The 27,183-nt window shown below is 37.1% G+C and overlaps 1 protein-coding gene and 1 long non-coding RNA gene across 8 annotated transcripts; one reads left to right on the top strand and one right to left on the bottom strand.

Moving 5' to 3' along the window:
• The first annotated feature begins 5,884 nt into the window (after positions 1–5,884).
• On the top strand, positions 5,885–27,084 carry LOC6572083 (mothers against decapentaplegic homolog 6). Of its 4 annotated transcripts, XM_015166195.3 has the most exons (10): positions 5,885–6,235; positions 7,203–7,387; positions 11,326–12,792; positions 17,211–17,264; positions 17,328–17,489; positions 22,737–22,949; positions 23,015–23,165; positions 23,230–25,877; positions 25,957–26,068; positions 26,169–27,084. In XM_015166195.3, exons 3-8 carry the CDS (start codon positions 11,673–11,675, stop codon positions 23,393–23,395), a joined length of 1,866 nt encoding a protein of 621 aa, XP_015021681.1. In that variant the 5' UTR covers positions 5,885–6,235; positions 7,203–7,387; positions 11,326–11,672; the 3' UTR covers positions 23,396–25,877; positions 25,957–26,068; positions 26,169–27,084. The 4 variants fall into 4 exon arrangements, with proteins under 4 accessions (XP_015021681.1, XP_043863677.1, XP_043863675.1 ...); XM_044007742.1 differs by lacking the exon at positions 5,885–6,235 and having other exon boundaries at positions 7,115–7,387; positions 25,987–26,068; XM_044007740.1 differs by lacking the exon at positions 5,885–6,235 and having other exon boundaries at positions 7,115–7,387.
• Positions 7,384–8,415, bottom strand: LOC116803689. 4 transcript variants are annotated; one of them, XR_004363728.2, is made up of 3 exons: positions 7,953–8,415; positions 7,594–7,884; positions 7,384–7,542 (listed from the first exon to the last, which is right to left on the bottom strand). It is a non-coding gene; the product is annotated as an uncharacterized LOC116803689 (long non-coding RNA). The 4 variants fall into 4 exon arrangements; XR_006356761.1 differs by having other exon boundaries at positions 7,594–8,415; XR_006356763.1 differs by having other exon boundaries at positions 7,384–7,538; positions 7,594–8,415.
• Positions 27,085–27,183: the final 99 nt, after the last annotated feature.

Here is a 27,183-nt window from a genome sequence, read left to right as displayed (position 1 = left end):
AATGGCGCCCAATTCGCGTGCGCCCTGCCGCCAGTTACTGCTTGGAAATCAAAGTTGTGCATATGAGTATCCGTGTCTTTTTTGCCCTGCTCGTCCTTATGAGTGCACACACACATACACAGTCACGTACACTGTATGTCTCTGGATACTTGGCCAAGCTCTAGGTCGCACTATTCACTCGCACCCACTGTCGCGCCAGCCGTACAGTGGGACGGGGTGAATCGTCGCCACAAGTGCTAGCCGTATCTAGCTGTGGCTGCTGTATGCTCAGTCTGAGCGTGTCTGTGTATCGACATGATTCTGTGTGTGTGTGTGTGTGTGTGTGGGTATATGTGTGTGCGTGTGTGGCTCACTTCATTGAGAAAAAAGAATATGCCGACAAGTTGTCGTCGCTATGGTCGTCGCTGGCGCTAGCGCTGACGCTTTCGCAGCGGTCCGCAGTCAGCGTCGTCGCGGCGACGTCGTCGATTCTGAGCTTTGAAACAACTTCCGAAGCTGTCGACACTTGTTACGCACTCTGGCGTCTTATAAACCATAAACCGTTAGCAGGACTCCAAATTCGAATCATTGCAAATTGTGGATTGATTTTGGAAATTTGCGATAATCATATCACTCATCAAAATGCTATTTCAGATTTTGTACAATCTCAAAAGCTTAATAGGTCAGGTCACATTCAGACGAATCATTTCCATACTCCTTTTACTTTGTGAATACATTTGAAAATTACATATGTTGAGATTCCAGCATAATCAGCCCTACAATACTAGGCCATCATTATAAAAGTAGATTAAATTAATGAGCTTAAGGCTAACGAGGCGAGACGCACTTTCACGACGGCTTTTAGCTATTACATTAAGTACAAATAATTTGTTCGATTTGCTAAGTGTGATTTTGTGATCGGTTATTGTTTTGAAATTTTTCCAAAAGTAAGGCGACTCTTTGTGGCATGATTAAGTCCCTGACGCGGCGACATTCTTCTTTGTCGCGTCTCACCGAATTGTCGAGCACAGTGGTACGAAGAGGCAAAGGATGATGACCAAACTATCCCTGCATAAGGCATAGAGACTAGCCGTATTTAAGCAGATGGCCGCTTTAATTATACTAGTACATGTATTAGGCAACGACAGCTAATTAGCTTAAAATATGTCCGAGGCTCGGGTCAAGCATCTTAGCGCGCACTGCTCCACGGTTAGCAGTCGACACATGGAGCTGCTGGAAGGGCTCTTTGCCAATGCGACGCCAAGGATGGACGCAGGCATTTCTCTCTTTAGGGGGTTGTCGTTATGACTGTGTTATTGTTGCTGTTATTATGCCCTGAACCCATTAAAAATCCGATGACAGGGTATATTGTTTCTATTAAAATGCACGCAACAGGGACAAAGTGCATATAAATTCTTGATGAGAGAAACGAGTCTGCCTGGATGTTTGTCTGGCCCCCTCAATCTCGGAAAGGTGTTGCTTATATATATTATTAAATACACATCTTATTAGATTGATACTTTTAGGATCCTTGAAGTACATTGGAAAATGTATGGGCTCTACTGAGATATTTCCTTCCACTCGCTATTAAATACGTGCTTTGGCTCATTTATATAAATGCATAGGCATGTTCATACTTTTAACATTCAATAAAGTTGGAAAACTTGTATGTAAGTCAATTAATAACGCATTTGTCAAATGGATTCCTGGAATATCTTAAGGGGTCTAATTATCGTGTGTATGCCATTGTATACAATATTTTGAATGACAGTAGTGAGGGTATCTCCGAGTCGGGCAGTGGCGACCACGGCGCTCTTGTTGTTGCTGTTGTTATGGCTGGCGTTGTTTAGTTGACTTCGGCCGCCAGTCGCCGTCTGTGTTACCGTCGCCAACGCGGTTGCCGCCAATGTTGCTGGAGCCGGCAGAGCGGCAGACCGGCAGCCAACATTCGACAACTAAACTGGGCGCAGATACAGATACAGAATAGGTTTAAGATTCAGCGCCATGGGGACCAGAAGCGAAGTGTCGCCAGCTAGTACAAATTTATTTTCTATTGCTCAGCTCAGTTTTTGAGGAGTATCCCATTCTAATACGCTTCCATGCTTTGATTTCAATTCATTTTGCGTGCTATTCGGTCAGCCTTATGACAAACCCATTGCCTCTCAATGCAGAACCAAGTATATATTAAATGCGCACATGCGGACATTCAAACCAATTAATCCAATAATAAATCATATATTATATACATTTATAGTTTATTTAATAAATAATATTCAATAATAATAAACCACACGATCGAAGTACTACCTCATAGTTGCATCATGTTTTGTTATTAATCTAAGGACCCCGCATCTTCGATTACAAAATTTAAAAAAAAAAGAAAGGAAAAGTTACGTTGACATAGCAGACAAAACATTACTGTAAAATAAACTATAGTACTGTAAATCATGAGAATCATTAAATAAAAAATTACTCAACAAATGTTTGAAATTTCAACAAAATTTTATCCTCAAATCTTTTACATCATATATAAAAATAATTCACTCTGTTTAATAAGGAAATTAAAAAATAAGTAAATAAAAAATAAAATAATAATAATAATAATAATAAAATATCCTGTTTTTGAGTCCGAAATTCGTATTTCTATATATAAAATAATTATAATAAATTCAATATTCATAGAATATATTAAGTAAATATATTTAAATTTTTGGTAAGAAATATCTGTAAAAAAAAGCTTCATATATTAGTATTTCTCTTACATATATATACATATAAACATTCGGAAGTAAATATGTGACAATGAGTCAGAAATCAGGACGTTTTGGCTGCGGCGACGGCGCCTTGTTGAACGGTTCTTTTGACGCCGTCTGCGTCAGTCTGCAGAATGCTCTGCGCAGTGGTCCCAAGTGCGCACTGGCCGAGGCATATAAAAGGATAAACGCGTACACGGCTGGCATTTAGTTCGCAAGGAATCATGCCGCAGGACACACTAGTCCCTTGTGCGCCGACTAAAGGATATATCCCTTCGCTACCAATCGCAAACGAGTCTCACTGAACTTTCCGTTGAGCACCTAAAATTTCAAAATATCGCGGTTCCAAGATGGTGTACGGCAAATAGTACAGTGAAGCATCGAATGAACGCCTTAATGCACATGTTTACAAACTAATCAAATATTTAAAATTCGAAAATTCAAAAGTGTGTTTGGTTAATTTGGTAAGTGAGACTAAGGGCGATGAAACACATATCAGAGTCTAATGAAAGTGCAAACTCATAAATAAATAAATAAAAATATACTCAAATTCCTCATTTACTAGTGTCTATTCCTAACTATAATAATTCTACTATGATTTTTGTACATCTAAAATATACCTATAAATGAATTTTGAGATATGACATTCTGTAGAACTTGAAACACCGATTACTGTGAAGCACAAAAGTTAATTATCTGTAAATATTTTTTAGGTCTCTATCAAACACTTTTAAAGATATAATTTTTTTTTAGATATATTTACAAGTAATTATTAAGTTGATAGAATAGACCTCTTCTATAGGTCATTCAATTTCTAAACAATATATTATTCTAATTTACCACGCCCTTAACAGGAGTGCCTTATGTAGGAATCCTGAATCTTATGTAGGAATCTACATATTTTTTTTTTTTTTTTTTTTTTTTTTTATAAAAGTTTGTTGTGAGAAATGCTTATATTACTGACTGATATATCTCAACACTTTATTAGATAAATATGTACAAATATAATTTAGCTTTCTTCCTTCTATGTATGTATGGTTTAATATTTCCTACGTATTGATGGCCTTTCCGCTCGTGGGATATTTTTAAGATCTTTTAGATCTCATTGAATACTTATGGGTCGGATCGATCGACTGATGAAGAAGGACACTCTGTGTTGATTCATTTTGTGTTCGGCACTGTGCTCATCCGTCTCTATCTCCAAGATACACGAGTAAAACGTATCCACAATCGTGAAATCCGAGACGAAGTAGCAGTGTACCCTGTGCAGGAATATGCTAACGATGATAAATATGAATATGATGATAATGACGCTGTGTCAGCTAAAACAGGTTTATACCTCTTACTCTGACGTGATATTCTGACTTTGACCGCAATGGATACGGCGACTGCGAATGCAACTGCGAGTGCTTCCCTCCTCCTCTCCTGTCTCTTCTGTGTTGCTTGCCTCTGCTCTTTAATGGGTTTTTAACAAGTTTGCTTTGACTGTAGTGCGCTGATGATATCTTATTAGCTTTAGCCTCCTAATTGCGCTCATCTCAAGGAAGATGCCCAATTGTGCATCATGTGCTTTCGACCACCCATGGAAGTACAAATCGCGTGTGGAGATGGAATGCTCCATGTCTACCAAAAGATATATAGATTTTATATATTTAAGTTGATCTGCAGAAGATTATGTCCTTTGTTATACACATTCATGATCTTAAAAAAGTCTTTAGTTTCAATATCACTTCATATCGAAAGAGAAGGAGATAAAATCTCAAATATACTTTTCAGATATATTGATTTGGAATATGTCGGTATAAGTTGCATCGTTCTAAGTCAACTGTCTATGGATATAATAGTTTGCAATATATACAGTAGAATCCGGTTATAACGACTCTCAAGGGCCCTTCGTTATACCCAGAAAGCGCTATAACCGTATAAGTTTCCTTTTAAAAGTTTTTCAGGTGACCAGAATTTTCGTCGCTATAAACGCACAGACGCTATAAACGGAGTCATTATAGCCGGATTCTTCTGTATTAGTTATGTGACATACTTTTTAATTATAAAACCCGCAAAGCTGTGATACAATGGATTTTTAAGCTGTTTTGATTGATGTATCCTCTAAATATTTTTATTCTTAGATTTCAACTGGATTCTATTTTCAAATTTCGATTCTCCATAATATATAGTATAAATTATAATCATGTTTACATATTATTTATATTTTGTATATTTAAAACATCCTACCAAATAAAGTAAGTATAGAAATAGTTAATTATACAAAATCTATACGTTGTCAATATTCTAATTCATCGCATCCTGAACAACTTCTTGAATCTCTTAGGTATTATATTCTGTCGTCAGGTGAGTCAGTCTTCGTCTTCCGCTGCCATCCCACAGTCATCGAGACCCTGCGGTTCCGACCTGTTATTATCGTAATGACAGCAGCCTATTTGCTTTTATGTTCTCAAGTCGTCCAAGCCCTAAACAATTATCTCTGCTGGAGCTGGCCAACACGCTCTCCAATACTTTTTTGATCTCCCTTGGAACTCAACTTTCTCTCTCTCTCTCTTGCTCTCTGTCTCCCTATCTCTCTCTCTCTCTTTCTCTCTATTTATACTTGTGTATGTCTATCTGTGTATAGAGGTGCACTGATCATCGGAAAGACTTAAACGATACACATTCTTGATCGGATCTATAATGCACATCATGCCTTTTTGCATAGTTCTATATACATATGTTCACAACGATTGAAAATTACTCATTTTTCTTAACAGGTACATATATGTGAATTATTAATTTTGGTTATAGCGATTAAATTCAAAAATAATCATAATTTCTTAAATTATTAAGTTAAATACAAACATTGCAATATGAGTTTAATTACGTATGTATTATATAATATATTATTATATGTATTATTATATTATTTATATTTGTGTTAAATTAACATTTTAATATCATGTTCAACTGCATCTTGCGCTCAAAATAACGCAACTGAATTTCGCGCGCAGCCAACTTCAAGCGAGTCAAAAATTGCGTACGGCCAACTTCAAGTTAGTGGCAAGTGCATTTGTGTTAGTGTGGCGAGCGTCGCCGTATGCGAGAGAGAGAGCGTTGACAAACTCACCACACATTCGTCAGATACTAAAACACACATATGCATGTTGTCTCAAATCGCAAGAAACTTTCGTTGTGAGCGGACGTGGTATTTTTCGGTTGCTATCCGAACATTTTTTGTTACGCGGGCGTAACCAACAAATAAATGCTAAATACATAGTCCAGCGGCAGTTGCTTTTTCACAGCGTTCGCGTTCTATGCTGATCTATATTATTTTGGACATATTTCTTAGTTCTCCCCTATATTCGAGCATTGTGCAAGCGAAAAGTGAAATGAAAGATTGAGTGTATTAAGTGACGAGCAAACACAAATTCGTCGCCGTCGCCGTCACCGTTCACATGTGTAAGCCGTATCAAAATATATATTCAAGTGGAATAACGGCACACAAAAAGTGCGAAGTAAGAAATATTGATCAATAAACAAAAAGAGGTGTGCGTACGTAACTCGCATTTACCATTGAAATATGCGTGACGACTGCTAACGAACGTAACGTAACGCAAGATACATAAATACATACGTACATACATAGAAAATACTTACGTCTTCCATTGATTGATCAATGCTTCAAGCAACCGATAATACGTGGATACGTTGTGAGCAAAAATACATACATATTTACATTCTATATTCACTACAAATCAACATACAGACATATATATGTGTATGTATGTTAAATATTATTGTGTATTTATTAATAATGAGTGTTCTATGAACTTCGATACTATTTAGTTCTTTAGATATGGATATTCCGTGCTTCTGATTATATATATATATATATATATATATATATATATATATATATATATATATATATATATATATATATATATATATATATGTATATGTGTATATACTGAATATAAAGTATTTATTCAGTGTTAGAATACATTATCTTTTATGCTGCAGAACACGATATATGCCATATATATGTGTAAACAATCTTATATAACAAGATTTGGAGCACTAATAGAATAAATTGTCTAGTCCGAAACAATATATGTATAATATTAAAAATATGAGCAAATATTTAGTACTATAATCACATATTTTGCAAGAAAATTAAAAAATATTCATAGCTGTTCGCCTTTAGCTGAAATCCAGTGTAAAACAATCTTCTAAGCCATAAGAATTATTATTTGATTAACATCATTCCCTCCATCAGATATAAATTCCAGTTCCTTCGAAAACCAAAACAATGCTCTTAATGAGAGAGATATGAGGCTATATGTGTATATATGTATGCATGCATGTATGTATGTTTGTATTTATGTAAACAGTAGGCCATCAAATAATGCTGACAACTCGATTAGTGCTTACGAAAAATAATAAATCAATATCGACACCGCGTGTTTTAAATCGAAACAGTTTCAGTAGTGAAGAATAATTACGATTTAATATCAATAATCGCAATGTGAATCGTTAAATAAATGTGAATGAAACCCTCATACATATCAACAAATTGCAATACACCAACATAATCAACGTAAAATTGGTGTGATTTATACAATAAGCCTTAAAGGATATAATGGAATAATAACCACATCAATGAAGTAAGTATATACAAATATTTTATGTAGTACTATATATATATTAATACATAGGCATATACATCAATTAGTAATTCTAAAGCTCAAATCTTTATCCGTTCTGAATTCTGCCCTGCCATAAAGGTGACTTGAATGAAAATGGTTTTAAGTAGATCTGACTAATTAGAGGCAAATTAGAGACTCGGATGGTATGAACGTTACATACTTACATACATAGTGATTTTGTTAAGATGTTTTTTAATCACATCCCACACATTCTTCGAACTGCAAACGGAAATTCAACTGGAAAATACCTCTCCTGTGTAATTTCGCTTGATTATTATACCAATTCTGCTCCGACGCACTGTAACACTTGCCGGCGACATTGCAATTTACTTATAAACAACAATATTTCACCTACTTGAATGGCATCCATCAGCATTGATGATAGCGCCGTCAGCAGGTGTATGCGCATATATTTCACAGATGTGCATGGTTATGTGCCAGCGATTTTCCACGAACTAGTGCGGGCATACGTATAAATAATAAAGAAAAATATATGTATGTATTTAAAGAGGCATTTGCCTACTGTTTATAACAATATTCCCGGACATCCTTGCTCCTCCGCTGCTCCACATTGCGCATACTATTCCAATACTAGATTTTTATACTTGTTGAATTTTCAAAAGAATTCGGAAATGTGTTATTTCTTTGCCACCTATAGACACACACACATACACCCACACGTCCATGTATGCATACATCTATACAATGTATTTATACACACATATACATACATGTACACGCACACACACACTGAACCGATGCTCTCTTGTGCACTTGCTCTGTGCTCTCGCTCGTTCGAATTCACCTCAGATTTTTGATTCTTCCAACTTGTCAAACCGGCTGACAAAACGACCGAGCGAGCGACCAACCGACCGACCGACGCGTCGGTCTACAGTATCGTTGTTGTGTTGTTGTTGTTGTTTCTGGCGCTGTCGTTGTTTCGTGTCTGTCTGATATAAGTTTATATTGGTGGCGCCATTGCGACGACGCCGCCGCCGACATCGTTACTATTATTTCTTTTATTACGTTTACGTCAGTGGCGCCCACTGTGGCGCCTGTGCCTCATTGAGTCTCGTCTCGTCTCGTCGCGTTGTTACCCTGCCTTTGCCTTTGCTTTTGCTTTTGCCTCTGGCTGGCACGCAAGCGAGCAAGTAAATTCAATACATTTGTGTGTGTGTATGTATGCATATGAACATTTGTACGTATGTATGTACATACATACATGTATGCACACATATATGTATGCATGCGTGTGTGTGTGTGTTCGGCTGAGCGTGTAGTCGTGCCGTCAAGTCGGCGGCGCCACTGTTGTCGTCGCGATAAGGAGCACAAGAAATGCCAGCGAGCCAGTCAACCAGCAACAAAATGGTCGTAGGGGCCACAGTTTTGTATTTGGGTTGTTACTTGCAGCGGTCGCTGCCAGCGCTGCCAGCGCCAGAGTCAGCGCCAGGCAGTGATGCTGCGCAGCCCGACGCCGTCACTGCGATCGGCATATTACTCATGCGCCTTGGATTCGCTAGTTGTGCGGCGCGTTTGTGCTTTTTAAGCTCTGATAAGAGCTAATCACATACACATACAATACTTTATTGTGTGTGTACGTATGTATGCATCTCGAGTAGTGTGCATGACATAATTTACATACATACACACATCAGGCAATTTCATGCATTTTCAAAAAAAAAGCATACTTACATACATGTATGCGCTCATGCCCATTTCAACAATATGCATATGTATGTATGCTTGTATGCAGGTGGTCAATGCTTTCAATTTAAGGTACTATTCTAGAGTACCTGGCAAAGAACCGGAAGCTCTCTGATGGGTATGTATGTGTGTCTGTGTGCAAATGAATGTACATATGTACATACATACATTCATACATACAAATGTTTGTAAAAGCAGAGCGCTTAACCCCAGATAAGTTTTTCGTCTATTCATTTTATTTTAGTTTTTATACTCGTTCACGAAATGGAAAAGTAGATTAGATTTTTTGCAATATCTGATTTGTAAAGTATTTCGCCGCTAGAAAAAAGATTGAGACTTTTATTTGGAAAATGTTTACATATACAGTGCCCCAAAAAGTTTTCTTCCGTAAAGGGATGGACTTAATATGAATTTATGTATGTATGTATAAATAACAAAATAAGTCAAATTTAAATACGGTAATATTAATTATTTATTAAACTATATTTTAAAAAGAACTGTGTATTTATTTGTTTCAATATGATATGATAATTTGATATCAATTCGTGAATAAATGTGTGTGTTTGTGTGTGTTTTTTGAATGCGATGTTGACATGAGGACTTGTAAATAATTTTTTTTTAGAGTTTGAACCATATTTTATTGAACCAGCTGTAATTCCTAAAAAAAAAATATGTAATATTCAATAATAATAAAAATATATAACCTATAAAAGCTAAAGATTTGTCATTTTTATAAAATCTATGTCCGTTGCAAATGTATATACATACATATATATATATAACTGGGAATGATTTCGCTCTTTTCAAAAAAAGTCAAATATTCATTACAATAAGTATATACTTATGTACATACATATGTAGATCATATAAGTACTAAAATTTTCTTTAAGTGTCATTAAGTATTGTATTAAGCAAAACGTTTGGCCAATTAGCAAACGCACGTGGCAAGCACTTTTACTATGTACATATGTATATGTGCAAATGCATGTGGGCATGTGGCATATCAGAAAATGCATTTTCCAATATGCCAGAAATCATATTAGCTGAAGAGCTAGAAAGCTGAAATTTAGAATGTAGATCCGCGTTGACCACTTAAGATCATGAGCTGCGGTGGATGTATATACGCCCATTAAGGGCGTGGCAAATCGGATAAAACTGTATCTCCTAGAGTTCTAAAGCTAGAACGTTGACATTTTGCACGTGAGCTAATATTATGAATCCATAAAGATTAGTGAAAAATTAAATGTCTACGCCCACTAGGGGCGTGGCAAATCGGACCTGAAGATATAGTGATTTTTTCAATAGGATAGGATAGGAATAGAGCTAAATCGGATATGTGTCCGCCTACAGATGCGTGACAAACCAGAACAGTTTATATCTCCGAAACAATAAAAGCAAGAATCTTGAAATATGGATAGTTAAGTTACTAGTAACCTCCTCTATCGATGAGCCAAAAATTGTTACGCCTTTTTAGGGGCGTGGCATATTGAAAAATACCTTGTAATTCTCACATTTTCAGAGCGTAAGCATCCAAATTTTGCAGTTAGGTTACTGTTAGCTAACCCAAAATGATGTGTCTATGCCCAGTAGGGGCGTGGCAAATCAAGAAAAACTGCATTTTCTATAATATTGTGATATGAATGAGTATTCCGCAGTCGGTAATGCCCGACTGCAACGTTCTTACTTGTTTTATTTTAATGCTTCAATAAAAACAATTAGGTTAGTTTTTTTCTGAAAATTAAACTCACTTAGTTTTCTTAAATATTTGATTCATGAGTATTGATTGGCTAATGTAAAGATTTGATAGAATAAGTCTTAATATACATATTTACATATGTACTGATAGAATATAATTTAACAAAAAACAAAACTTTGACCCTTATTTTGGTGTAGACATAATTACTTTATAAAAAAAATCATAAATATAGTTTAGATTTGATTTGATGATATATCTACGTATTTAAAGTTCATTCTGATCTTGAAGTTGCTTTGTATCCCAAGTTGAAAATTTTGAAAGAACGATGATAACAAAAATACTGCACAGCGAATGGACACTTAAACATAAGCATACATTAAAATTATTAAGGATATACTACTGTTTACCATAATTTTCGGTAGACCGAAAATATACTGCTTGATTTTTAATTAATGAATATTAATGGAAATATTTTCTCATTTTTTAATTTTTGCAGAGTGCATATCAAAGCAATCGAAACACCACCAAAATCATATCATAGCTAAAATCTCTCGAGTGATACAAAGGAATTCGACTTTACCGCCAAGCCAAGCCTAGTCAATACGTATAATAATAATTATATGTATTTATTGTACATATGCAATCATAGATGCACATGAGTTAACGTTAACTGTAATTGGAAGGAAGTCAGACTCAGCCCGAATACTAGCCCACCGCACATATCACAAAGCAATCGAGTCGTCGACCGAGTCGAGCCCTATGAGTGCGTCTGAATAAAGTTGATTAACTCAAATAATGCACATTCGATAATATCGATGTTACCAAAAGAATTGATGTCCCTCCATGATATTCCAAAGCGAAAAGAAAAAAAAACTATGGCGTTATGCGTCAAGAAACAACCCGGCTACGTGCGATGCGGATGGGATACCGACACCCATGCAGCAACAACAGCCGCTGCACCCTCCACATCAACGCCACCTTCAGAGTTGCGGCAGCTTCTGTTGCTGCTACGCGGATCAGTCTTCGCTGATGATGATGCGGCAGCCGAACAGCCCGTCCCCACCACCGTACAGTTCAATACCCTCCATAGACTGCTCAGGCTCCTATCGCCCCACCCACAACCAGCCCCAGCTGCAGCTGATGTGCCACCCAAGTGGGCAAGAAGACATTTCCGTGTCCGCCTCGGCGACCGAAGAATCGAACTATTCCTATATAAAAGATGGATGCAGTTACGCAAGCTCTGGCGCCGGCATGTTGGTCGACGAAAACAGGTTCTGTCCGGAGTGGGCTCTACCGATGTCGGCGGCTGTGCCGATGCCGATGCCGATGCCGGCTTGTTCCAATGCACATTCAACGACAGCCGCGGCTACCTTTGCCACGACAGCGGCGAAGATGTTTCGCAACTGCTGTGGCGGCGGCGGAGACAGCAGCAGCAGCAGCAACAGCAGCAGCGGGACGACGACAGACTTCGGGAACAGATTCTTTTCGAAAGCGAACCCGGTGCAGAGCAAACGCCACAGTCAGAGCCGACAGCGCACAGCCTCATCCACACCCACCTGCCCAATGCATACCCAGTCGCCCACGTTGTCCCCAGCCGGGGCCGGGTCAATGTCAGCGACAGCCTTGCGTCTAGAGACGGTGCACCAAAACTTCGATGCATTGCTAAAGAAGCTCAAGAGCAAACAGATAGCCGATCTACTCCAGGCCGTAAGAAGTCGCGTGGATCCGCCTCACAAGCGCGACCCGCCAGACACGTCGAGCTATCTGCAGTGCATCCTAATCAAGTGCAGCTTGCCCATCGACAAGGGGCAACATGTGACCACGTGCCAGCTTTTTCTTTGGTCCGACCTCATGGATGCCGGCGAGCTAAGGCGTCTGCCCACTTGCCCCAGTGCTCGGGACTCCGTCTATATCTGCTGCAATCCACTGCACTGGTATCGGATAAACTATCCAATCGATTCAGGTAGGCCAATAAATCTATATGAAAATATTTATGAATTGTGTTGAACTAAAAATCCCTGAAATAAAACAGAATATCAGGAATAACAAAATGCTCTTTATATACTAATACCAGAAGTCCTTACAATAGACGTGAGACCTAGTAAATACTATAGACTAAATCGCCGTACTTAATGTGGAATTTCGATTCTGACGCGATTGTAGATATATCTTCTCCAATTCTACAGCCCTTAAAGCGATATACTTTGAAAAGGATATAAGTTTATTGTGAACTGATGGCGTCGCTAAATCTATATCATTATAGATTAGTTCAATATTGATTTATCTATATCCTATAAATATGACGTTAATATTTGATATGAGTCGTGCTGTAGTACGTGAAATACTCATGAAGTTGATTTTGCAACGAGGTTAAATATTTCAACCCTTTGAAGCGAAAGTATTTCTATCTCGAGAGGAAAGACACTTCTCTCTATTTATGCATATACATATGTATGTGCATGTATATATGTGCATATATTATGTATGCCAGATCAACCGACACAACAGCGTCGAAATTGTTCTATAAATTTAGAACTTGGCGCCAGGAAATAAAACTATCGCGCAAAATGCTACTAATTTTGCGACAAGCCTGAAATAGCAAAGTTTTCAGATTCATTGTTTTCTCGTAAATAATGATAAGCCATTACGAAAACCTAAATATATTTATATAGATTCAGGATTCAGGGGATCTTCTAGTCTTGGACCATTCTATAATATATATGATTCAATTTTATACGCATATGTCTATCTGATATCTTATATACGTATATCTAATATGTGTATGTATCTTGTTTTTATATCCTAAATGTATCTAAAGTGTCTTTAATATTGGACTTTAGATATTAGTTATTTTCTAAAAATGTTGGTTAGTTGGATTTCAGACAGATAACTAGATTCAGAGGTCTCTACTCGTTGAAGATGAATTATTCGATTATTTTTTATGAGCTGCCTCAATGCTTTGTTTTTCGAAATACCCTATTATTAACCGTTTTGTCGATGCAGTGGGTGCATACATACATATTGTATGTGTGTATGTGTGTGAATGCATTCATAGCAATGAACGGATATATTCAGATGCATGTACATCGTCTTCGTAACATAAAACCAATTACTGTTAATAGCAAATACTTTTTGTTTCGAGCAACAACCGTTTGCTTCTTCTTCCATTTGCCTTTAATGTGCATGTTAAAAAAAAAAGCGTGGACCTCCCTGATGCACGACGGCAAAGGTAAACAGGCTCTTGGAGGCACGGCAGAATGGATCGTGCTGTGTTTACCTGTTCGACTGTTCCGAGACTCGCAGCAGCAGCAGCAGCACCGTCAGCGCATTTCGCTTGTGTTTCGTCTGTTGTCGGTGAATCGACTTCCCGATACCAAACGGGGACAGGTTTTTTTTAATGATGGCGCCGAGCACATTGAACAAGACGATAATGTTATTCCCTCCACATCAGAAAAAAACGAAAAAAAGAGAACACAATTCCTGGAATTGTAGCGAAAGCGACTCGGACAGAATCGGGATCGGGATGTATTAAGGAATGTGTATGTATACAGATCACTGTTCCTTCGTCTTCACAAAGGAGTTCTCATAAAATGAAAACTTATTTTGCAGCAGTTCAAACATGGTAAATGTCCATGTTGCGTCCGTAATTATTTAAAGCAAAAATAAATGCTCCATTCGGGAGTATCCGGCTACGATCCTTGTTTATGGACTAATCTAACCTACAAAAAAAAAAAAAAAAAAAAAAAAAAAAAATCGACATATGTACATTTTTAAAAATTATTATTTGAGTTTTGATTTCTTACTTAAGTCTTTAAGTGAAAGAATCGTTAAATGTAAAGAGTCCTTAAGTAGTTAGAGCTACGGCGATTTTAACATTTTTGATGATAATACATTTTAGTTATGTTATCCCATTTCTTGCGGCTATCAATTTTAAGCCAATTACTCTATAAACTTGAGTCTCATTTTACAAAGAACTTAACTTTTGACAATTGTTACCGTATGTATGTGTATGTACATATGTGTATGTGCAAATTATTGGATGATTTTAAACCATGTCTAGGGTGCCCATCTGGGTCGGAGCTCATTCCGAGACTGCCAACAAAGGAAAAAAACCCTTTCGAAATTTGCGCATGCAAATCAGGTCGGGACACCGGTATATTACCTCCAAAGGCGGGACATGTCCCGGAACTCCAGGACGGATGATCACCCTACGTATGTCGTGTCTATTAACATCGGGCTTAAGGATATCTCTTAGCCTGTGAAACCCATGCGTTAGAATCGATTCAATCAACCAAAAACATGCATACATGTATGTATATATGTATTGAGGTAAAGTCACTTGATTTTTTGATGGAGTTCGGCGATCGGATACGCTGCGCAGCGTCATTGGGGCGATAAAGGCAACGTTGGAATTTGACTGCTCCCTTTGCTTTGGCTTTGGCTTTGCTTTTGGTTTGGCTTTGGCGCTGGCTTTGGCGTTTCATAAGGTTTATAAGAATCTATCGAATCATACGAAGGCGACGCCGCGGCGTCAGCGTGGAAGCAGCAGCAGCAGCCAAACGTAATCAGGTTTAACTGGTACTGGGGCTAACTAAGTCGACGGCGCCGTTGCTGTTGCTGTTTCTGTTGCTGTCGCTGCTGCTGCTGCTGCTGCTGGCAGTACCGCTGACGTTTGCAGCGCCAGCTTCCTCCGCTCCCAGCGGTAAGCGCCGCACATCAAACGATTTGTGCGCCAATAAAATGTCCCCCAGTGCTGCTGGCTGATATGCAAACATTATTTATTTTATTTATTTATTTTTATTTCGCCGCGCTGATGTTTGGCCTGGCTGCGCTCAAGTTTGTTGCTGCTTTATACCCTGTACACAGAAGATGCTAAGAGGGTATTCATGTATGTCCACGCATCTCTTTGCGTAGATTAGCGTATCACTTGCGAATCACTGAGTTAATATTAAATAGGGAATGTAACACATACATATAAACGTATATCTATATATGATTTATACTGCTAATGCAATTCCGCAAACAGGGTATCTTTTAGTGAACACCTCTTGAGCGCTTCCACTTGTTTTCTTTTCTGATCTTGCTTCTTTTTTTTGTTTCGGTCTCGCTTTGCTTTGGCTTTGTTAGATGTGTTGTATGTGTTTCTGTGTGTACCAACGTGCATATGTGTGTATGTATTCTCGAATACTAATATTGTACTATTTTTGTGAGGCATGATCTCATCGCACAGCTTGTCTTAAACACGCGCATTTCAACCTGTCGTAGTCTTGGGTAATTCTCCAAACTGCTTACATTTATTAATATATCTATCTCTATATGTACATATTTATTGGTCCTCTATTGATTAATAAAGAAGCTAGACGATTTGTATCTGCGATGCCAAGGATCTGTCCGAGATTGACAGGCCTCACATGCATACATACTTAGGAATCAATTGAAGACCTGGGTCTCTGAAGCGATTCTATAGCTAGATTCTATAGTATATCTATGTTTTGTTAATTGTTATCTTGAATTAACATGGTGTCCTGGTATGAGTGGGGTTCAACGCTCATCACTCATATGGTTTCGAACACTTATGTATTTAAAAAGGGAAGTCTAAAGATTGGTATATCATACAATATATACATTTATATACAATATTTATATACAATATATACAATTAAATATTAAAAAAAAATACAATGCAATATTATTAGATATCACTCTTTATATATGTAATTATTTATTATTTATTTATATTATTTTATGTTTTTATGTAAATAAAAACTAGACTAGACTACTTTTACTTATTAATTTCTCGAAAACTATCCGAGTTTCAGCAGATGGGCATCTTCTAGATTTCTAATAAAGTGGATTTGCTCCTCAGTTTTTCCAAAACCCTTAGTGACCGGCTCTAGGCTATTACACTGTCCTATACCGACTTATATTTAACGGGTGTAAAAGTAATTCATGGCTTTTATATTATACATACATAAATTCCTGTACATATCTCAAAAGGGAGGGTATATGCATATGTATGTATGTATGTATATTTTAAAATAAATGATTTAAGAGGTCAGTGTTATGCTTCACACAATTTACTATTAATTCTTCATATAATGTATGTATGTATTTACTCATAGATATAGATATAGATTATGTACTGTCCTTTGCTAATATGTTTTACATTAAAAATCCAAAATTGAAACCCGTTTATCAGAAAACGTGAAAATTAAGTGCGTCTTGATCTAGAACACATAAAGAACGAGAAGTTAAGATATTTTAAAGGATAACGATTAAAAATATTTATCAGTATATAAATACCTAATAGCTAAAAGTATTTAAAAACAATAAATAAATGTACTAATGTATTTAATGATTTACTTGGGTTTTCACTTTCAGAGTCCGCACCCCCGCCGTATCAGCGATCAAAAATGCTGAGACTGAGAGATCAAGGTATGTAAATGGTTTTGGTGGCTATGGCACTGGATTGAACTGATCAGAAATCGGCAATTCTAGATACCGAGGAATACATTCAAAACAACAACGAAAGCTCGTCGATGACTGCGTGGGCCGTGCAGAGCAATAGGAACAACAACAGCAACAGCAACAGCATCATCAAACAATCGGAGTCCCAGTTGTATGTGCCGAGTCTTGAGTCTTTTACCACTGATGGAAAAGGTGAGTTTGCTTGTGGCCATGCCGCAGTCTGAACGTGGTCTCCTCTTCTCTTTCTCTCATCTTCGGCGCTGCTTTATTACGAATTCGGCTAAACAGCAAGCAGCTCCCGACGTGTGTGTGTTTGTAAGACACAACATTCATACATACATACATGCATACACTCGCATACTCATGCTTGCTTCTATAGATATAAAAACATACATACATGCGCGCACATAAATGTGTTTATGCACATACTGTGGGGTGAGTGCGTGTGTGTGTGTCTGTGTTTGTGTGGTGAGAATGTGCGAGAGAGTACGGCAGCAGTCGCGTGCGTGTGTTTGAGCACGCCGGCCGAGCCAAGTTGTTCGTGGCGCCAGTTTGCCGCGTCAGGTCGTCACTTTCTATATTGATATTAACTTTTAAACGAAAACAGCAAAAACAACACGAAAATAAATAATGAGCGAAAAACAAATACAAACACTGCGAGGCGAATGCGAAAAAGCGAGTCGGCGGCAAGGCTGTCGACTCACAGTGGGGCCTTTGCTCATTTTACGTTGCCAAATTGATAACTTTGGAACGAGCAATAATATTTAAAAAGTTTAAAAAGTATTCGACAACCACTTCTTTTAGCTTCAAATTATTTGCAGTAATTATGCCTATTTAAACAAAACCTTGTAAAAAAAAAAAAAGGAAAGGAGAAATTTGTTTAGCCAAACCCAAGTTGTTTGATTTACCGTCGGCATTTCTACCTACCTATGCAACTAAGTATTTACGCACAATAAAATTTAGATGTTTCGTTTTATTTTTCTAATTTACCCAACTTGAGGGTTCATAACTGCCCTTTATTCTGTCCTTATGGCTAATTTCCAATCTAATGGCATAAAAAATCAATCAACCGGTGTTTATGACTTTACTTATTTTTGCCCGTCTCTGACAGCAGAGGCTCTACTGTGCGATGCCTGCGCCGACTGCGACAGCAGCAGAAAAAATCTTTGGCGCTTGCTTACGAAAGCTTTGTAGAGCAGCGCGGGCGCGGCTACACAGTGCAAACACTGTGGAACTGTGGAACTATGGCTATGGCTGGTTATCGCCTCTGCCAGCTACTCAGTGGGTAGCGGGTGATCGGGGGCAGTGGCGTTATGATATCATTCATGGCGCTGCCGCCAACGCCGCCGTCGAACTGGACAATATTTATTTCTCTTTTTTTTCTTTATGGCATTTTCGAATAAAAGCTTTTGCATTGGAATGAGCCGTTAGCTTAGTAGTGCTAAAAATAGAGCCAGAGCCTGCATTCAGCAAATTGAATCAATTTGGTCTATAGGCATGCGGCGCTCTTTGCATGCGAATGCTTAATTAATTGAAATTCAAAAGCTACGCGGCTCCTTGAAAGCCCCATCAGAAAATCAGATTTGACCCATGTTCATCATTACATCTCTGCATTACATCTATGAGCGTCTGAGTGTACACTTGTATGTACATATGCACTATGTCTGCATGTACATATATGCATTTATAGAATTGTTCACATGATCGGGTCTTGTTGGTAAATTAAGACTTTAAATTTGATATATTCGCACTTGAAGGGCAAATACTGTTACCAGGGTGTTGAAAACAAAGGAAGAATTCAGAAAAAACTAACTTTATATAACCTCTTAATAAATTAATGAAAACGTATACAAATTTAAATACAAATCAAGAGGAATCAGAGTTGGTCTTCTTAGCAAAGAGTACATCATACATTAGCCAAAATTATGTTCCACACCATTTATTAAAATATGTATTTACACATAAAGTGTTGGGTCTTTAAATGTAAATTGAAATTTTTATGAATGTACATAATTACATACGTACATATATAAATCCAAAGAAATCTCCGATATTGTAAAGTTTGTTATCTATAACAGATTTGAAAGTCAATGTCAGTCCATTTTGGCTACAGTTTCTGATATAGGTTACAGTTTAATTCAAATCAAATCGTGCTTATAAATAAAAGACATTATCTGACACCCATACATACATATGTATTTATTAATATACAAATAAAATATAATTTTATAAATTTAATTGCTGTTAACCTTTCTTTTACAATTTAATCATTTATTGCTTTATAGAGTTTTTACATGCAGCATTACTATTTCTATGAGCTACTCATTTTCAATTATTGACCCTAAAGTCGTCGATACAGCTTACTTATAGCTAAATGTAAGTGTATTTTGTGAGAGTTTTCTTCTCTGCACTGCACTCTATTTGAAATAAAAAGTGGGCATCTTTTCGTTTTGTAATGGAAAACAAGTAAGAACGTTGCAGTCGGGCGTTACCATTTGCAGAGTACTCATTCACATCCCATCAGCAGTTAAGTAGAGATATAAACTTTTGCGGTTTGCCACGCCTGTGTGGGAGGACATATATCCGCCATAGCTCTTTGGACTTGGGTGGTCAAGCCGCGTATATACATATAACAAATTTCAGATTTCTAGCAAAATATAGCAGAATTTGAAAAATCACTATATCTTCAGTTCCGATTTGCTACGCGCCTAGTGGGCGTATAATTGAGTGGTCAACGCGGATCTGAATTTGAGATTTCAGCTTTCTAGCTCTTCAACTAATATGATTTCTGGTATATCCGAAAATGCATTTGAGTATAATGAGTATAAATATTCCTTTGCGTTAGCTTAAGATTAGTGTAGAATAGCACTACAATTTTCTTGAACACATGTGTTCGTATGTAGATATAAGCTGCAATCTCGAGTCATCGGTAAATAAGTTGCTCCACTCAGGCGTTTAACAGCAAGAATGAGCTTGATCTAATCCTAACCGAGGACTGTTAATGCAAGTTATAAGCCAAGAATAATAAGGGGGAAAGATATTGCCACCACAGCGTGCATAGATATACTATTGCATATGTATGTGCGTCTGTATGTGTGTGTGCACTTACAACACCGACATGTGTGGCCACTAATAAACTTACACTGCGCGCACACGCACGTACATATATGTAGATACGTATGCGTGTGTGTGTGTATGTATGCACATAGATAGCATTTAAAACAATCTAAATTTAAAGATGATGTAGTAGCCAGTCGGTTCGCACTTCTGTTTGTAATTATGTAGTTATGTACGATTGTGTGCATACGTACATACATACATACATACATACATACATACATACATATACATATGTACATAGCACATTGACTGAAAAATACAAAACAACAACGCTCAGGCGGCGCTAGAGATCCCAAAGAGCCAAAGACAAGAAAAAAATTCCCCTCATCGATGGCGTGTGCCAGAGCAGGCGCCAAAGAAGTGGCAAAATAGCAAAACTGCAAAGGCTATAAATTGTATACCCTGTATTAAGTGAGCTCGCAGTGGCTCACAGTATATAGCTTATCAAGTTTTAGTTCAAAGTGAGAGTATTTAAATAACTTAATCATATAAATAATTTACGAAATACATTTCTTTGAGGCTTACACACCAAATCGTTAAGCAAATCCAATGAGTTTAGAATCGTAAAACTATTTTTAAAAAAAAGGAAAAAAATAGCAAATTATTTTTGTCTTTGTTTTGCAAATGAAACCAAAAGGTTAATTGATTTTTTATTTCAAATCTTTTTATGTTTTCGTATTATTTTTAGTGTTATATGTTTAATATTTGGATAACGAAGTCTCATTTTTTTCTATTTTATAGACACATAGACATGTAAATTCAGGGTAGAATGTGTAGGCGGCAGTTCACCCTCTATTTCCTTTTATCGATTAAAATCGATGTGCTTACAAAGAATACACTAAGTTAGTATGTTTCGAACTTATAGTACCGCCTAGCTCTGATTGATGAAGGCATCCAAATGTGTGCATTCCCTAAAGCAAAGTCATACTATACATTTGAATGCCTCCATCAATATTTTGTTTATCAGGAAAGTCAATCTAATAGAAAGGGTTTTCAACAATTCAGTTTAGAAACAGAACTTATAGAACCAAAGCGCTGAAGCCGCATAAATTACGCAGTTAGCACAGCACGTCTGCAGGACCTAGGGTATATAATAGTCGTGCACTTTCGATTAGAGCACGCTTATTTGTTTGCTTTGGCAGTTTGCCTTAGTCGGAAAATACTTTTTAGTGTCAATGACGAGTCAGGTCAGCATAGTCGACATAGCGGGGAGCAAAGCTCTTTGTCCTCCAGCAGACCGCTAATATGCACAGGCAATAGCTATATTCTAGGTTTAACTTGAAATGTATATAGTCGTATATGAAAATTAGAGCTGAGTATATGTACAGTTTAGGATAAAGATTTTAGATTATCTCTGTATCAAAAACAAGTTCGAAAAGCTACGTCCATAGAAGACGCGACAATCCAAAGTTTTTGAACAACAATAGATCTCCAGCATGTGCAGATTAAACTACTGCAGCTTTCCTCGAGACATGAGGCCGTGAACGAGTCTTATGTTCGGTTGCTTGATATACTTTATATGCAACATTACTTGCTGAGATTTGTTTTTATACCCTGAACCCATTCAAAATGGGAAAATGATTATGATGGTTTTGTTGAAATGTATGGAACAGGTAAAAGGAGACTTGGCAGACCCTACAAATATATATATTCTGTATGTCTGTCTGTCCGTTTGCTCGTACGAACGAACGCGTCGATCTCAGAAGAAATAACAGCTTGAGACTTTAATTTTTTGTTAATGCCCGTGTTATAGCCCGTGTTATAGCGTGGATATCGAGTTTATCTCCAAAAACTCATCCCGTTATTTTTTTTATCGATTAAAAACCTTATCGAAAATCAGTTATTAAATTATATCTCCTACATCTTTGAAGTTGGACGCACAAAATTTTAAATGTTCATTTATATGATTTATATAAAATTTCGATTTTTGTTATAATTTACCCCTTCATTGTAAAAGACGTATTTGAAATACTAGAGACTTGTGCTTTGGCTAATGCACGCATTTCAATGTTATAAGCACGATCTGAAAGTTTCATGAAGATCGTCCATCGACAAGGAAAGTTATTAAAAATTAAATTTAAAATTTTCATAGTCATAGCCCACACTGCAGACCATGCGTGTTTTTGTATGTGCGTCTGTGTGTGTGTTCTTGTGTAAGCAGAAAGGAAACGAAAAATGATTGAAATATCAGTTCTTCGAAGGGTTCAAGGGATTTCGTAGTCGAGCAGTCTCGAGTAGAGCTTTCTTACATGTTTATAATATAATAACAAGTCAGCGAATTTTGCTAATGTATTGATTTCCATTATTTTTAAATTTTAGATCACAGCGCGAATAATAATGCTTGGTGCCAGATTGCCTATTGGGAACTATCGCAGCGTGTTGGAGACCTGTTCCACGCCAGGAGGTTGGCAGTTAATATCCACACAGACGGGCCAGTGGACTGCACTGGAGAGAATATGTGCCTACGCGAATTTTGTGGGAAGCAAACATCGTCGGATGCAGTCCAAAAGACGCGTCTGAAGATCGGTCTGGGTAAGCTCGAGCTGTGAACTCCTGACTAGACGAGTGTATTTAGTTTAAGATTTTTTTTCAAATAGGTGTGACCCTAAGTCTGGAGTGTGGGGACGTGTGGATCTACAATCGAAGCAATGTGCCGATATTTGTGGACTCGCCAACGCTTGCCGAGCGCTTGGACCGGGTGTGTAAATTGATGCCTGGCTATTGTCTCAAAGCCTTTGAAACACACAGGTACAGTTGGTATATTAACACTTATGTATATTGCGTGCGCTAAACTCTATTTCTTATTTGGCAGGGCTCAATGGCTGGCCGAAAAGCAGATGGAACAGACCCATTTAGGGCCAATCGATCGGTTTAGTATGAAGATCAGTTTCGCCAAGGGCTGGGGTAACATGTATCGTCGACAGGATATTATGTGCTGTCCCTGCTGGCTAGAAGTGCACTTCAGCCATCTGCGGTGACATTGCCAGTCACCAGCTGATGCTCATAGCTGCGCAGCAGCGGCAGCAGCAGAAGTGTTACTTGTACCGGGAACAGCCAGCACTAGCCCGATGGGCAGCAAGCCCCATGTGTACTACCGGCAGCAACAGCAGCTTCAGCTAGTTTAGAAGATGCGCATGAGACTGGGTTATGTAAGCATGTACATTAAGATGACTCCGAGCAGCAATTGGCACAAGGAGTTCGAAATTGCAGCAAGCAACTAATCATAAGGGGCAACAATGGACTGCAAATTATATACTTTAAAAAGTTAAACTTAATTACGAAAAGTGTTTCAATTAATTGCTAAATGCCACATCGAAATTAACTTATGTGTAAAGCATGCGCAGCGACGGAGCTAGGAGTGTTAAATTCATATAGTTATTGATTGTTGAACATAGTAAAATTAAAATCCTGTGATTCACTCTACATGTACATTTGCATATGTATTAAGTATGTATGAATGCAATGAGCGAAAATGTCAAATGTATGTACAAACACTAAATACATGTACATATCCTATTTTAAATTGTATATACAGATGTACTTAAGAAAGATAGGCAAAAAGCGGATGTAGTCGATATAGCAATGGCAGCACATACAACTTCAATGATTTCCTAAACAGTCACCCCAAAAATTATGGCTTTAAATTCATATTTCACATTTTTTAAGGAAATTACAAAAGTACAAATTTTGTAGCCAGATTATGTTTGTATTCGTTTGTATAAATTGAGAAAAGGTTCAGTGTGTTTGATCTTTGGTAGTTAGCATACATAGCCATGCTCAAACTCTCTGATATTTTTATTCAATTCGAATAGTAATTATTTAACTTTCGGCGAATTTTGTAAATGATATAATTCGCGTTTTAGTTCTTTATCCACCCGAACCCAAAACTCAGTTGCCTTTCAATCTGACGGAAATGCAAGTTTGAGTAAGACGAAAGGGTTTTCGCAATATAATAGCCAAAAGAATTGTATGAAGTTGTTGTAATGCAAGGGAAAATGTCTAAATTCGATTACACTGCAGGACACCTGTAAATATTGTTGTGGTACCGACTCCTCCTATGAATTACAAACTATGAACCATCAGAAATTACCTACGCATACATACATACATATGTGAACCTGTACATTTTAATTCCAAAAATTTATTATTATAATAACTATACGCCCTTTTATGAAACCCATAAGTACGTACGTATGAGTACATGAGTAGTAAAAACTAATTTTAAAAACAGCTTGGACTTGGGTCATTTTGAGTGTATTATGTATGTATGCATCTGCTGATGTACGCTCATGCATACTTGCTTACGTATGTGTGGCTGTATGTTCGTATGCTCATACTGACAGCATTTTCAAAATGATCAAACATTAATTGAGCGTTAATAGTTGTAGTTGTACTGTTAAGTTTTAAGAAATATTTTGTAATAAAATTTAAACTTATATACAGATTTTGATTTTTCACTGTCATCTTTGTATTTTGCTATCCACTCAATGTTACTCAATGCCATAATTAATATTATAAGAGTTTGTAATTCGTTTTATCTAAATGTATTATTTATATTATTTACTATTTCAATATTTAAGTGCTTGAAAGTATCCTTTTTAGCACAGTCACAAATATTAAAATTATGAAAACAGATATTGCATGTTCAATCTTGCAACCCAAGCTAAAACCATTCACTTTCAATATTTTACGTAGTATATGTATATCTTTCTGCTCGGTTGTCACGCCTCAATGGGTTGGGGATACTACAAAGTTACATCTACGGCTGACACTGTGTACAAATATATGTATGTATACATCTATAGAATGTTTTCACCAAACATCGAAGGCTTTAGCAAATTGTTGATCCAAGTTGAACAATATTTTACGAGATCGCCGTTAAAAGGCTTTGTAGTTGCGCAAAGAGCAGTTCCGTTACTTTTAAATTGAACTTAACAGTTATGCTGGGACGTCACATTTTCGGCTTCTGTTCTGTTCTGTTATATGACCTGAACCACTAACCATAGAACCATAGAATCGCTTTACACTACTTGTCCGGTCTATGTGTTTTATGGTTAGTGCCTGAACCACTACCCATGTATGCTGAAAGTTCATTGTTAAAAGACCCTCAATCGTGGTGTCAGTCTATGTGGTATATGGCTAGTAATTTCAGTTTGGTCCTGCAATGGCACAATGGTTTTAAAAAGTATGTAACAGGCAGAAGGAATCATCGCAGACCCCGTAAAGTATATACATATATTCTTGATCAGGGCCACGAGCTGACTCGTGTTGATTCCGAAAATGTGACGTCACTGTCACTGTTATTGTTGAAACTGTTAGTGTCAAGTAGACAGTTCGCTTTGCAGAACCTATTATTACTCAATGTCGCTCATTCGCGGGTTAGTGGCAACACAATGAAGCTGCGTAAGGACGGCGGGTTCTAGCAGACGCTAATATAAGATAACTACACCAAAGAGCAAAGTACGTCAATACATACATCCTTATAAGTATACATACATACATATGTATGTACATATTTAATATGTTAGTCGTATTATAGCTAAATATTTTCAACATGCACAAAATGCAGATGATTGATGGCTCTGTTTGTTGAACGTAAAGCGATATATATAAGTGGAAGTATTAAAACAACGGAATCTTAATAGCTACATGTATGTATAAACTATGCGCAAACATATTTTAATATGTATGTATGTGTAGTATGTGTGTTTGTGTCGCAAAAGCTTATAAATGTATTTCAAAATTCAACAGGAATTAACGCCGTTTCCCAATTCGCCGTAAAAATTAATTTCGCAAGAGACGCGACACCGATTTGCATTTGATAGGAGCTGATCATAAATCTGAAGTAGAAGAAGAATGGATATCGGGGTTAGGAACATAAAAGCGTTTGATGGAGAGAAATATTACATTTGGAAGATTCGAGTAAGGGCTCTTTTAGAAGAGAACGATCTATTAAGAGTAATTGACGAAGAACAAGTGGACCTATCGGATGCGATGAAGAGCGCACAAGCAAAGGCAAGGAAGATTATCATAGACCACTTGAGTGATTCTTTCTTGTGTGTTGCCAATAATGAAAATAATGCTAAGCAAATTTTTGAAAATTTAGATTCCATTTACGACCGAAAAAGCGTATCATCAATGCTCTCATTACTAAGGCAACTATCGGCTCTAAAGCTAGAGGGAGATACACCGCTACTAAAATATTTTAATTTGTTTGACAACCTTATACTTAGTGTGCCGTGCGTAAAGTTAGACGAAATAGACCAAATCGCTCATTTACTTTTAACTCTTCCGCCTAGCTATGACAGAGTTGCTAGGGAGATAGAGACCCTACCTGACAATTGTTTGACAATAGTAAATGTCAAAACTCGACTTCTTGATCATGAAGCAAAGCTGAAAATTGTGAATCATCGTGCATGAAAAAGATTCTGTGGTACAGCTTGATAATGTTGCTTTAAATAATGTTTCAGTGAATATAGATGCTATTTCCAGATCAGATGGGCAGCGTTATGAAACCGATTGACACATATAATAAAATAAAGGATAATATAATCCCTCTTAAACAAACTAAAGTCTTAGACTATGGAATCGTTAAGAAATGTAATTCGTAGTTTATGTTAAGAGCATTGCATCCACTTAAAATAAATAATCAATAATTAACTAATATATTAAGTTGTATTGAATTTAATATATTATTTCATTATTTAATCTCCATTTATTCCATCTCTTCATTTCCAAAAATGAGATGTATTTTTGTCCGCCTAAT

This window comes from Drosophila mojavensis, unplaced genomic scaffold (genome assembly GCF_018153725.1).
Source record: "Drosophila mojavensis isolate 15081-1352.22 unplaced genomic scaffold, ASM1815372v1 contig_19, whole genome shotgun sequence".
Lineage (NCBI taxonomy): Eukaryota > Metazoa > Arthropoda > Insecta > Diptera > Drosophilidae > Drosophila > Drosophila mojavensis.
This window is presented reverse-complemented; position numbering and strand designations above follow the sequence as displayed.